The sequence below is a fragment of the Gopherus flavomarginatus genome, chromosome 3, assembly GCF_025201925.1.
Source record: "Gopherus flavomarginatus isolate rGopFla2 chromosome 3, rGopFla2.mat.asm, whole genome shotgun sequence".
In the NCBI taxonomy this organism is placed as follows: domain Eukaryota; kingdom Metazoa; phylum Chordata; order Testudines; family Testudinidae; genus Gopherus; species Gopherus flavomarginatus.
The window spans coordinates 121,106,359-121,119,813 of NC_066619.1; the positions used below are offsets into that span (position 1 = coordinate 121,106,359).

At 41.7% G+C, this 13,455-nt stretch overlaps 1 protein-coding gene across 1 annotated transcript; it reads left to right on the forward strand.

Moving 5' to 3' along the window:
• The first annotated feature begins 889 nt into the window (after window positions 1–889).
• Window positions 890–12,715, forward strand: LOC127046342 (thioredoxin-like). Its single transcript, XM_050943252.1, has 5 exons — window positions 890–1,006; window positions 6,451–6,555; window positions 8,149–8,208; window positions 10,680–10,745; window positions 12,501–12,715. Exons 1-5 carry the CDS (start codon window positions 983–985, stop codon window positions 12,561–12,563), a joined length of 318 nt encoding a protein of 105 aa, XP_050799209.1. The 5' UTR covers window positions 890–982; the 3' UTR covers window positions 12,564–12,715.
• Window positions 12,716–13,455: the final 740 nt, after the last annotated feature.

Below are 13,455 nucleotides of genomic sequence, written 5' to 3' on the forward strand. Positions count from 1 at the left end.
GAAAACCAAAACTGTTCAGTATTTGAATTTCTACCAACAAACTGAAATTTTCTGTGAAATCCTTGCCCCCTCCCTTTTTTTTTTTTTTTTACTAGTTTTCATCTCCTTTGTGGCTTTGGAGGCTTTCATCTCACTGGCCACGATTTGGTTTTCAACACATCTCACACATTTTATTCCAATACCTCATTTAATACTTGCCCAGGGCATCAGTATTATTTCGGGGAAGGTGGACGTGTGTGTGTCCAGGTTAGCAATCAAAAGAGCAACCTAGGGCACTGCGACCTGGTGTGTAGCATTCCAGTGCCACTCAGATTTAGCTCAGCAGCCCCCCCCCCCCCCCCCGTCACAAGAGAGGGGCAGCTAGGTCAAATCTGAGCTACTGGCTGTGACCCCCCAGCACCGTGCACGGAGGGGGAACTGGGGCAGGAGCAGCCACTGCAGGCAGACCAGGCTCACTCTCCTGCCCCCCCCCTCCCATGAGGCCTCCCCACTGCAAATTTTTGGAGGAATGGAGCCCTCGCTTGCAGATTTGGCCCTGCCAGCCCTGTGCCCAGTCATGAGACCTCTCTCCTCTGGGGCCGGGGGGTGACATCTGCTGGGTGTGTGGGGGGGGGGGGCAGTGTCCACAGCCGCCGCGCCCTCTCGCTGGGGGAGGGAGGAGCTGTGGTGATTCCTCCAGAGGATTCCCCGGCCCCCGCCCAGTCAGGGAGGGAGTCGTAACCCGCGCCACTCAGCGCGCGCCGAGCCGAGGGGGAGGGGGGGGAGATAGCAACCCGCGAGCACGAGCGCCCCTGCGTCAGCCGTTGGCGCGCAGCCTGCTCGTCCGGGAAAAGGGAGGGGCGGGGCTCAACCGCGCGTGCGCACTGAGGCCTGAGGGGATTGGCCACTATATAAGCAGGAGGGCGGCACCACCGTGCCACAGGCACTAGCCGTCCAAGTCTCAGTCAAGTCGTGTCTCGTGAGCGCGACCCGGGCAGCAACGATGGTGAAGACCGTGGGAAACCTGGTGAGCAGCGGCTGGTGGCGGGGCGGCCTCGCCAGCCTCTCGAGGGCGGGCAGGGCCCCCTGGGGGCTCGGGGCGGTTCCGTGCCCCTGAGGTCGCGGGAACGCGCGCGGGCGCAGCCACGCCTCGTGCCCGCGCCGTAGGGATGAGCGCCCCCGCCGCTTGGGGGGCGGCCGGGCACGGGGCGGTTTTTCCCCCTTCCTCCGGGGCAGCGGTGTCCTCAGGGCCTGGGCCGCGTTACACGGCCGCTCCCGCCCCAGTGCTGGGGGCAGGGCCGCTGCGCCAGGCCTCGGGGAGTTGCTCTCCTGAGGAGCCTCTGGCTCAGCCGGGGCTGGTCTGTGCTGGGGAGGGGGATCAGTTCCCCCGCGGGACCCCTTGTCGTGTGAGTGTGGAACCCCCCCCCGTTATTGCTCGTGCCTGGGGAAGTGGCCCCTGCCTGTCTCCCTCCCTCTGTAGTAGTTCGGGGGTCCTGCCAGGGAGTTACATTAGCCAGAGTTCAGAGTAGCAGCCGTGTCAGTCTGTATCTGCAAAAACAACAGGAGTCCTTGTGGCACCTTAGAGACTAACACATTTATTTGAGCAAAAGCTTTCGTGGGCTACAGCCCACTTCATCCGGTGCATGCAGTGGAAAATACAGCAGGAAGATAAATAGATAGATATAAATATATGCACACAGAACATGAAACAGTAGGTGTTACCTTAGACGCTATAAGGAGAGTGATCAGTTAAGGTGAGCTATTATCAACTGGAGAAATTGTAATGGTAATGGAAATGGTTCATTTCCAGCAATTGACAAGAAGATGTGAGGAACTGGGTGGGGGGACAAGCATGGGGAAATAGTTTTACTTTGTGTAATGGCCTGTCCACTCCCAGTCTTTATTCAAGCTACTTTAGTGGTGTCCAATCTGCAAATTAATTCCAATTCAGCAGTCTTGTGGAGCGATCTCAGAGTGGAAATCAGCTGCTGGGTAAACTGTAAGCAGCTGCAGTGAGGATTGGTGCTGCTGGCACACTGCCCAAGTGGGCCCTGCATCAGTTAATTTAAAAAAACTTCAGCAGAAACTGATGTTGGGCATGCCATGTGCTAGGAAAGTATAGCTTCTTAATTGCCACTGGCAGAGGTAGTGTTTTCAAGACCTTAATGATGTCAGGGCACTAATATTTTGTCCACTCTCTAAAAATGACTTTGATGAATACTTATCTGTTATTGCTTGGGTGATAGTGCAGTAGTCTAACAAGTATAAAAGCATGCAGGTTCCCTTCTTGGGAGGAGGGGGGAACATTAGGTCAGGAATGGTTTGTGCTCATCTGTGCAAGTAGTTTGCCCAGTACTTTGGGAAGTGTGTAAAAGGGGGACCCAATTGACAATAAACCAGGTCACTTTACTAGTGGTCTTGGCTTGTCACAAGGTAGTGTTTCTAGAGAGCTGTCCATGATGCAAACCTGCTGTGATTGTGTCCTTTTAGGTTAAAATTTAAGCTATTAAACAGAAATTATTCTAATATTGAATTGGGTCCTAGTTTCTTCGTGTGACCCAAAACTGGGTTTGCCAAGATAGTCTTAAGTATAAAGCTGAACCAGATTATACCCACTGGTCCCAACCTAGTGAATTTCATTGGCTTTATGGATGCAGTGAAGTAGAGAACATGAGTGTCTGAATAGCATGTCAAGGAATAGTTGTTGGTGCCCAGGTAGGTTAATGCTAGGTCCTCTGAACCAGTATTTTAGTATTCAGTCTCCTTATAGCTTCACCAGATTGTCTAAAGTAATGCTGGTTCCTTCAAAATCTGAATTGGCTTCTTTGATCCCTTAACTTCCAAGAATTGTTACAGTGGCACATCTTGTACGTGGCCACAAATAGTCAGGGATAAATGAGTTTTATATTCTACAATTTAATTATAATTAGTGTCACTACATCTCTAAGGACTACAAATTCATCTAACATAGCTACCTTGAAATTCAGGCTGTAGCAACACAACCAAATCCAATTTGTACAGATGACTGTCTCTGAATTCCACAATACAGCAAATTAGATAGCAGAATTTACTTGTGAATAATGTTCAGCTGACAGTAAAATGGTACATGTTCCGTTCCTCTATCAGATTTATCTGTAGCATAAAAATTGGGCTGCTTTTATCTATCTGGCCAAATTTCTGAATTATAACATACAAAAAACACAGCAGTCTTTTAAAATACCTTAAAGTATCTGTATCTAGAGCTGAGCAAATCTAGTGGGCTTTTAATTGTATTCATTTAAATGTTGTGTGTGGGATTGTACCCTTTGAGTCTTGTGCTCAAATTTAAGCCAACACCTCAGTCTTGGTACAAAATATGAATCTGGTTCCCAGAGTCCCTTGGAGAGAGGTTGGCTCAAAACTAGCCCACTTTAACACATGTAGATGGTGTTTTAGGTTTCATTACAGGAGACTCTCACACTTCTAGCTATATCCACTGCACCTGTAAGCTGCTTAAATAGAAAGAGTGGTTCCATCCTTTGCTGAACTTATAGAAGACTTGGATGTTGGTGCAGGAACATGAAGAAAATTGTTTTCCTGGTGGAGTCTAAATGTTTGTGCAGATTTTAACATGGCAGGCTCCTTAAAATGTAGCTGGATCATGTATTGTTACATCACTTTGGAAGATGAGGTGGTGTTGCCTGGTGACTAGGGCACTGGACTGCAAGTTGATTCATCTGGTTTCCAGTTTTGACACTGACTGTCACACCTCTGATTTTCCTCTTCATTAAAATGGGAAAATTTACCTGACTTTTGTAAAGTGTTTTGAGATCTCTCATGGATGAAAAGATTATTAAATAGGAGCAAGCAAGTTTGTCTCTTCTGATTATGAAACCACAGAGTGCTCTGATTGTAAAAAATTATGATACAGGATCTGCTCTGAGCTAATACCATTTTTTGGTATTCCTAATGTCTAGCTAGGGGCCTACATAGCTTGAAAATAACTATTGTCTTGTGTGTTACTCTGAGATACTCAATGGAACGCATCATTTCCATTCATTTGGGGGAAGGGTAGGGAGTCTTCCTTTGTAAACTGATGCAGTTTTAGCTTAGTCTTGCCGTATGTGCCACATGAAACTAGTTGTTGCTCAGAAAAATTCAGGCACAACCTAACATTGGAAATCTAGAACTACCATGCAATTCAAACTCTAATTTTGTCAGCACTTCACAGTGCTACATAAGGTCTTCTGCACTGTTTTTAATTGGGTTGGAGAGCAGAAATCCTTTCCCTCCGCAGTTGTGAAACCTAATTTAGCCTTGGAAAATATACACCATAAAGGCTAACTCCATAAAATGACTTCAAAATAGGGAAAAAATTAGCTAGTGATCTCTGATTCAATCTCGAGTTTAAAATGCTAATAGAAACATGAAGCTGTGATTGTGGTGTCTGTTATGTGCAGATATGGTAAATCTTTTTCTCTTGCTACATCATAGCTTCTGATCAGTGGAAATGAGCCATATTTCAGGATGTCTAGCTTAGAAACTCACATGGCTACAGGCTCATGCCCATTCTTATATTCTACTACTTGAATCTATTTATCTATTCTACAGCCAATTGATAACTAACATTGGCAAGTGTGTTTTGAGCCAGTAAAAAGCTAGGTGAGAGATGGCAAAAGGGCTTTTGATACTGTAGGTTGGCTTGCTAAACTTAGCTCACCTGAGAGGTCACAATATTATTTCATTGTAAGTGAAAGCACTTAATGCTGTTATCTTGATGTTAAGATAGGCATAGAATCAGCTGGCACTGCTGACTTACAAGAAGCCAAAGGCAATACAAGAAGTCTGTCTTATGACTGCACTCTTCTGCTCACACCAGTTCACTGAGCAGAAAGACAGCATAAACAGAATGATGGAAATTTATCAAATCCTCTACTTAATCTACCAGATGTAATAGGTTTAACTCTCAGCTTTTTTCTGCTTACAAGACTAACCTGAGCCTACAAGGCAGCTTGAATTATGTAATGTGGAAGGTAGCTTGCAATGCCAGCCAACAGTGCTCATCAACTATAGACATGAGGTGTTTGGAACCGAGGTTACATCCAGGTCACTCAAACTCCTTTCCTTTTTCTGGAAAGGAGGAGGCAGGACACAGGAGAAGGGATCAGTTTTTTTTAAAAGTAGTTTTCATCGTCCTTTTTTCTTTAGTTGAGGTGACTTAGACCTCACCTTTCTGTGTCCCAGTACTTGGTACTCAGAAACCTTGTCTTTACAAGAACACTTGTCACCTGTTTTCTCCCACTCTTCTGACTTGACACTCTCCCAGTCTCCCCAGGTAGTGCTAGCAGTTCCCTGACACTCTCTCAGATGTTTATCATGCTATTTTGGGGATTAAATAAGAAGTCACTTAGCTTGCAATCCAGGTATATAGCCTAAAACAAATCTGAATATCTACGTCCTTCCTCCTGATGTTCTTATCTAAAGAAAAGGCAAACCATACATCAGAAGTCTTGATATGTCATGCATAGATGCTCTGAACCTTGCAGGAAAGCTTCCTTTTTATTGCAAAGGATGATCCACTTAAGTATGAAGACTGTATAACTGGTTCTGTAGTGCAGTGTGATTAGCTTATACCTTGTTCAGGGACATGTAACTGAAGTGAGAGGTGTAATTCTGATCTATCCACTTTGGATTAGGGGGAGATGGTATTGTGCTATGAAAACAAACGGTAGGGCTTTGGTAGTTATGGGCATAAGTTGCCTGCTTTGCATCAAAACCTACTGCTTTGGTGATATTTAAGAGTCAAAGTCCTAAAATTGTAGGATGAAAGAACTGAACAGACTTAACTGTATGCAGTTAAAATGGCATTTTCAGGAACAGTTGACTGGAAACAAATGTTAGAAACACACCCAGCTTCTCCTTATATTCTATCTGATTAGAATGATAATTCTAGTAAAATCTCAGATGTCCTCATTGTATCAAACATACCAGAACACTGGCAGTAGGAAGCACCTGCATCACTAGTTAGAGCAAGTATTTGATTAGAACTCTACAAACTCTCTCTCCTTCTCTTGCCTAACCTGCATGCCCAGTTCCTTTTTAATGCAAATTAAAAAGGCAAATCTAGTCTCAAGTAGTAGTTCTTTTGTTTTGGCTTTAGGTCGGCCAGCCAGTACAACAAATCTGCTGCTACAACTTGGTGGGTAATTCCTACATGAGAGAACTTGTTCTATTGCTGAAAAAGTAATGTTACTGTAATAGCTTTTGGGTTGTTGTAGGAGACATTTTTTTTGGACTTACGCTAGTGTATTCAAAATCCACTGATTCTAAAGAAAGTCTTGGTATGCAACACTGGCTGTTAGGATTGAGCCATCAGAATATCCAGTCTGGAAACAGTATGAACTTCAAGAACAAGTTAGTCATAAAGAGAAGGGACTGATTTGAGCACACTTGCAAAAATAACACTTGGTGTTGAATCTCTTCTCTCTACAGGAAGAATTTAATTCTGAATTGAAATCTGCTGGTCCTAAGCTTGTAGTTGTTGACTTCTCAGCCACATGGTGTGGACCATGCAAAATGATCAAACCTTTTTTTCATGTAAGTAACAATGCCAAACTCAATACTCTGCTAGTTGTTACAGCTGAGACTTGACTAGTGCAATGCTATCTTACCATAAAACTAGGTCACTATGGATGTCTGAATGGTCTTGTGTTACTTGACACACATGGGGGAAGACTTGCAATAAACTCTCAATTGTGACCTACACGTGACTGTAACCAAAACAATCATGTTCCTAATGTTGTCCAAACAGTTCTTCACCACTCTTTTTAAAGCATTCCCTTCCCCCCTCCAAAAAAGTGAAATGCTATTCACAACTTATAGTGGGGATCATAACAAACTATCAAGGTCAAGAAAATTGAAATAAAATTCAGTCTCTGGTGCCATAAAGATAGCCTTGTCAAATGATTTTGAAGTCTCAAAATCAAATAACATTCCAACAATCAAAATGACAGAACAGGCTGAAGTGATATTAATACTTATAACCCAAACAAGAAAAGTAAAGAACTGTAACCCTTCATGCCAATGCCAAGTAGCCATCAGTGTAAACTAGTAGTCATGATTCATTAGTGTAATATGTGGGTGTAAACTATTACAAATGTGTAGCTTGGAAGATGTGCCAGTTTCCTGGTACAGTAGAACCTCAAAGTTATGAACACTTCGGGAATGGAGGTTGTTCATAACTCTGAACAAAACGTTATGGTTCTTTCAAAAGTTTAAACCAGAACATTGACTTAATACAGCTTTGGAATTTTACTATGCAGAAGAAAAATGCTGCTTTCCCTTTTTCAGTAGTTTAACACAGTACTGTACTGTATTTGCTTTTTTGTCTCTGCTGCTGCCTGATTGCATACTTCCAGTTCCAAATGAGGGGTGCGCTTGACTGATCAGTTCATAACTTTGGTGCTTGTAACACTGATTTTCTGTATCTACTTATTTTATGAAGAGTAAACATTTTTGATGAATGAAGGTACTTCACGTGTGACTCCAAAGTTTCAGCTCTATTAAAACTTTTTTCTAATTCTCTTGAGGAATTGGGTCAAACTTTCACAAATTACCATTTTTCTTCAGTCAAAAGAGAAACATTACAATCTGTAAATCTATTAAAAAAGAAAATACATGTTTGACATCCATTTCAAGGAAGAAGGTACATGTATCACTCTGTAGACCTGTAAATCTTACTCTTCAACTGACTTGCAACTTGCTTAATGGTTTTAAAACTTCATTATGGTTTAGGAGCATGCAAATATTATCATCCTAGAGATACATCTGTCATATGACTTCATGCCCTAATAAGTTCCTCTCTAACTACTCTTAGTTTAAAGCTGGGTAGGTAGTGGAAGGTTTGCCTTTTACTAAAGATCTTAGTAAAAAGGATTTGAAAGTAAAATGTACTACTAAACATCTTAAAATGACTTATGTGGTACATGTAACAGAACTCTTGATGCTCCAGCTTGGGACATAATTGCTCTATGGCAAATGAAACTTTTACTTACCTACTTTTACCAAAAGATACTAACTGGTAAGATTTGTTTTTCTCCAAATGGGGCTCTTATACGAGACTCCTAGAGCACTCTTAAAGTTTATATGAAATAAAAACTGCAACTTTAACATTTTGTTTTAAAACTTTAGAGTCTTTGTGAGAAGTTCCCAGACGTAGTGTTTCTTGAAGTTGATGTGGATGATGCTCAGGTAAGGTCCTCTGTGCACCGACAAGTAATATTGTTTGTGGCAGAACTGGCAATAAAAGTGAACTTTGCCATGTAATCTATGCTAGGAAACTTGTCTCCTAAAAACTTTAGGTGGTCTTTGCTCTCAAAATGGTCAGTCACTGCAACAGTAGTTACCTAGAGCAAGAAACTAGGGATTAATTATTTCTAAAGGGAATATTTTAATCTCACTGTTAGTAATTCAACATTTTTCCATCATGTACTTTAATTCCTAGCAAACACTAATTGACAAGAAATCGGTCTGATTGCTAAAGTGATCTTAATCCTGTACTCCTTGCATATCCAAAACTCCTGTTGTCCTCAGTGCATGTGAATAACATTTGATAGAAACATTCAAACTAGACTAATATCAGGAATGCATTTTAAAATCCAAATGTTAATAGGGGGATTTCTCTAGTATCTAGAATCAAGCCATCTTAAAAAGGAAACTTGAGTTTGTTTTCAGTTCTTCTAAGGAAACTGAGATCCTCTCAGGAGACTTATGTTCCTAAAAGCTTATGCTTCAGGGTTTCAGCTGGCCATCTACAGCAGTCAGGGATTATCTTGCACTCTTACTCCTCCACCCATTGTATTATGGTTTTTTTAATATCCTTCCTCAGAAGCATTGGTGTGATCATTGCTGCAGATGGGACATTGGATGGTGAGGGGCAGGTTTCTGAGGTGGCACCACTGTGCAGTCTCAGATGCCTGGCTAGTTGGTTCTTCCTCACATGCTTGGGGTGTAACTGATTGCCATGTATAGAATTGGGAAGGAATTTTCCCTCCAGTCAGATTGACTATGATTGGTGGAATAGGAGGGGAAGGGAGTTGTCTTCCTTTGCAGCATGTGGATGTGGGTCAGTTGCCAGAATTATCTGGGTATGTCGCACAATCACATCCATGCCATTGTGGGGGCCTTAGGCACAAGTGCACCTTGATCCTTGCTTTTGTTCCTTGTGGTACATATGTCTAGTCTCCTGTGGGTTGTAATACTCTGGTCAAATGTCAGTTGTTGGGTGTATTGTGCAGGGGATGGCCTACAAAGACACAGGTCAGACTAGGTGATTTGATAGTCCCTTCTGGCCTTAAACTCTGATAACTGCTCAAAGTTTCCACTTGGCCCTCATAAGTGATCCAGCATTTGTTGCATTCTGAAGTACTTATGCTGTAGTAGGCTTGTCTGTGTATAAGCAGTATTTCTAAAAGCAGCAAAGAATCTTGTGGCACCTTATAGACTAACAGACATTTTGGAGCATGAGCTTTTGTGGGTGAATACCCACTTCCTCAGATGCATGTAATGGAAATTTCCAGGGGCAGGTATATATATGCTAGCAAGCAAGCTAGAGATAACGAGGTCAGTTCAATCAGGGAGGATGAGGCCTTGTTCTAGCAGTTGAGGTGTGAAAACCAAATTTGACACCATCAGCTCAGGATTGAACAAAGACTGTGAATGGCTTGCCAATTATAGAACCAGTTTCTCCTCTCTTGGTTTTCACACCTCAACTGCTAGAACAGGGCCTCATCCTCCCTGATTGAACTGAGCTTGTTATCTCTAGCTTGCTTGCTAGACTAATCCAGACTAACAGGGCTACCCCTCTGATACTTGGCAGTATTTCTAGATTGCCTGCAAATCTTGTTTAGAATCTGTGGTGATCGTGCACTCCCCTCCCATAGTTTCCTGATGTGATAGAGGGAAAACTACCTACTTATGTATTTCTCTTCCTGTGCCCCTGCTGTGTAGGTACCTTGAATAGCAAAGGCACTGCTCTCTGCAGGGGTGGTAGCCAATCTAAATTTCACTCCTTCTCATCTCCACCCCCCTTTCATTTAGGATAACTTAAACAATCATTGATTGGATATGTGATCTATTAAAGCTGATGCTTCTCACTTGAAGCTATTGTGTGCTAGTGATAAACTATTCTTGAGTGGTAAGCAGCAGGAACACTACTCATTGCTTAAAAGTACCTGTCCTTTTGTAATAAATGATAAACACTTCTAATTGGAATATCTTCATAAGCCTTTCCAATATAGGTTCTTAACTGAAACAGATGGAAGTAACACCAGATTGCAAACCTGGCTGACTAGTGGATGCTTGTTTAACAAACTCATTGGCAGACCTTCAGCTGTGAAATTACCTTACAAATAAGGCATGATATGTAAGAAAGTTAGCTTTTTGTAGTATTGTGCTACTTTCTGCAGAAGTAGTCTTGTTTCTGCCTAAACAAATCCAGCAAAGACGATGAAACCACTGCTAGTTGTAGGAACAGGAAGACTATGTTATATCCACATAATAACTAGTGACTGGTCTTAACTGACCAGAGTTGCAAATAATTACTTGGTTCCCCTTCATTTTTTGTAATCTGTTACAAGTCTGATTTCATAAGAACCATATCTGATTTCTGGTTCGTTATGTTTAATTTGCCAAGCTAAAATTGCAGTGAAACTTTCTTTTAGGACGTGGCTTCAGAGTGTGCAGTCCAGTGCATGCCAACATTCCACTTTTACAAGGAGAGCAAAAAGGTAGGTTTTCAACATTCTTAATGAAACAGTATAGGTGTGGGGAGGGGGAGGACACTGGAAGCTGAAACACTAAACAAGAAATAAAATAACTACATGTTTTTTCTGGCCCCTATACATTATAATGTTTAACTCAGAGTTGCTAGAAGTTGTTATAGGGGCAAATAGGACACTGGGGCAAGTGGCTAAACACAATAGTTAGCTGTTTCCTGAATAAGTCTGGAGGAACGGCACCTTGTGAAGATCTCAAAATAGCTTGCATCTCAATTTACCTCCTGAACAGTATAGTTCACTTACACGTACTCAATTAAAGAGCACAAATCGCTTTAGAATAGCCTCAGAAACAGGGAAGTTCATATTGGTACCCTAAGAACAGGATAATGCCTAGCCTTCTGCAATGGGTCACTAATGTTAGAAACAAACTACTTCTAAGTGATCTAACTGCATGTAATAAGTTCTGGAAACACTCTGGGTTTGTATTCCAGGTAAATCCTAATGTGAAGTTTTGATGGAGACTTTGAGCCTCTCTCCAAAACCTAATATGTTTGAAACCTGCTTTATGCACCTATCCCAGCTGCAGGCCAGCTGGACTTAATTAGTATTCCTATCTTTTTGTGACCCAATCATAACTAAACAATTAACTTTTTTTTAAAAAAACAAGCAAACTAATCTATTAGATGTGTTGAGTCTTCAGCTATATAGAAAGGCAAAGGAAACAAATGCAGTACCTCTGCACAATACCAAAATTGTAATTACTGTAAATTATGGCAGAGCTGATAGTCTAAACTCCAGGCACTATAATAAAGCGAACTTGGGCCAAGACTATTTATGCTTTCTCTCAACCTAGAGGTGAGGTTACTAAATCGGATATTCCAACCAGAAGCTCGTTTGGCTGGCTGTTCTCCGAAAGCACTTAGTTATGAAATAATTGGATGGATGGCTGTGCTTTAATATAAAACAGGTCCTTCATACTGTCTGTCATCTTCATTGTGGGCTAGTGTATAACCAGACTTGCAGGCACACTACTCAAATAATTTCCTTCATGTTAGGAAGGGCCTTCTGGGGGTGGGAGCTGTGGCTTTCAAAAACTAAACTTGTCCATCAGAAAACATGTCTCAAATGTTGGGTGGATTGAGTAGGTGCTTACTATGTCCAGTGTAGACAAGACTCTATCTTCTAGAATCTCTAAATTTTCTCTTTAAAACTAAATATCCTTTTGTTGCTGAGTCTCTTTGTCTACAAATCTAACTCTGGAAACATGTTGTCCAGCAAAGTGTTTCCAAAAGATAATTCATCTGGATGTGAAGTGGTGTCATAACACCTTAGTGCAGTAAGTGAAAAGACATAGCCTTGCATCCAGAGTTAACTGACTAGTTTGTGATCTCTTGTAGATAAACTTTTTTCTTACTAAAAATCTTGCATGTTAATTCTTTACAACTTTTGAGAGCCAAGATTGACATGGCATATGTGTAGCTGGTTCTTATGAAATCTGTAACCCTGTTTGTGTAAGACTGGAGTCAGTAGAGGTGTTTGGAGAACAATAAAACAGTCTGGCACACAGTGAGTTAAATACTTCAGGATGCAGAGCTGCAGAATACAAAATCTGGAAAGCAAAACAAACTTCAAACCTCAAACATTGGCCACCTATTATCCTTTGATTTATGGGAATAAAATTGCCATCTTTCCAGGGATTATAAAACTATTTGGGCTAAAATCACTGTTTTAAATGGCTATTCTTAAAATAAATTATTGTTACAGGTGCATGAATTCTCTGGAGCTAACAGAGAGAAGCTGGAAGAGACTATTGTCAAGCTACGCTGATCGAACCGTGTGAACAGTTAATGTTGACTGTTTATATATAGCCTGTAACTTTTTCTACTTATGGAGCCTAATCAAGTTAGCTAAATATGTAACCAAAAATTTTGTCCCTTCAGACTGTAAATGAATACAATAAAATGTAAATTCTTCACTTACAGAGACTGCTGTCCAGTGTGTAAAACTAGGCAGCTTGCATAAGATACCGCTGATTACTTTTTGGGGTGGATGGCTAGGTGGTGGTGTGGTTTTCTACAGGACCAAATGCTAAGTATGAGGTTAATCCCCTCAATCCCTCTGAAGTACTCCCCTAAAACTAGATGGCCATTTTCACTGCTTTGTACAGCATGAGATTGTTTAAACAGGACAGACTGCTGGAAATTAGTTAAGTTCTCAGTGCAAATAGTTGACCTTAACCCATTGTAATCCAAAAAGCATGTTTTGCAGTAATAGATTAGTACCATGTAATGTGTCCATCTTATTCTGCTCAGGTTTGGCAGTGCTAACACACTGTTGTCATGCTAATATCTGACTACAGGTGCCAAAACTATAGTTTTAATGGCTTTAGAGGGTCACAATGTTAGAAAAACATCCCCAGGATTTCATATTCAAGATGTCTCACTTGCCTGGCGTAGAAGTAATATAGCGAGAAATATTTGATGCAAAAACTTGAAATAATGAGAGGGACGGGAAGAGTGTTCCAAGCAACCTTAGCAAGGCTGGTATGTGTTACCTGCTGTCAATTGGTTTCATTGTCTGGATGACTTAGGTTAAAGCTTTTTTCAATTTCTAAGTCTAAAAAAAGTGCTTTGGTACTGTTTGTCACAAGATTCTGGGTCTGGTCTATTCCCCACCATGCATGTAACCAGTCCCCTGGGAGTGCCCAAGGACCCACACC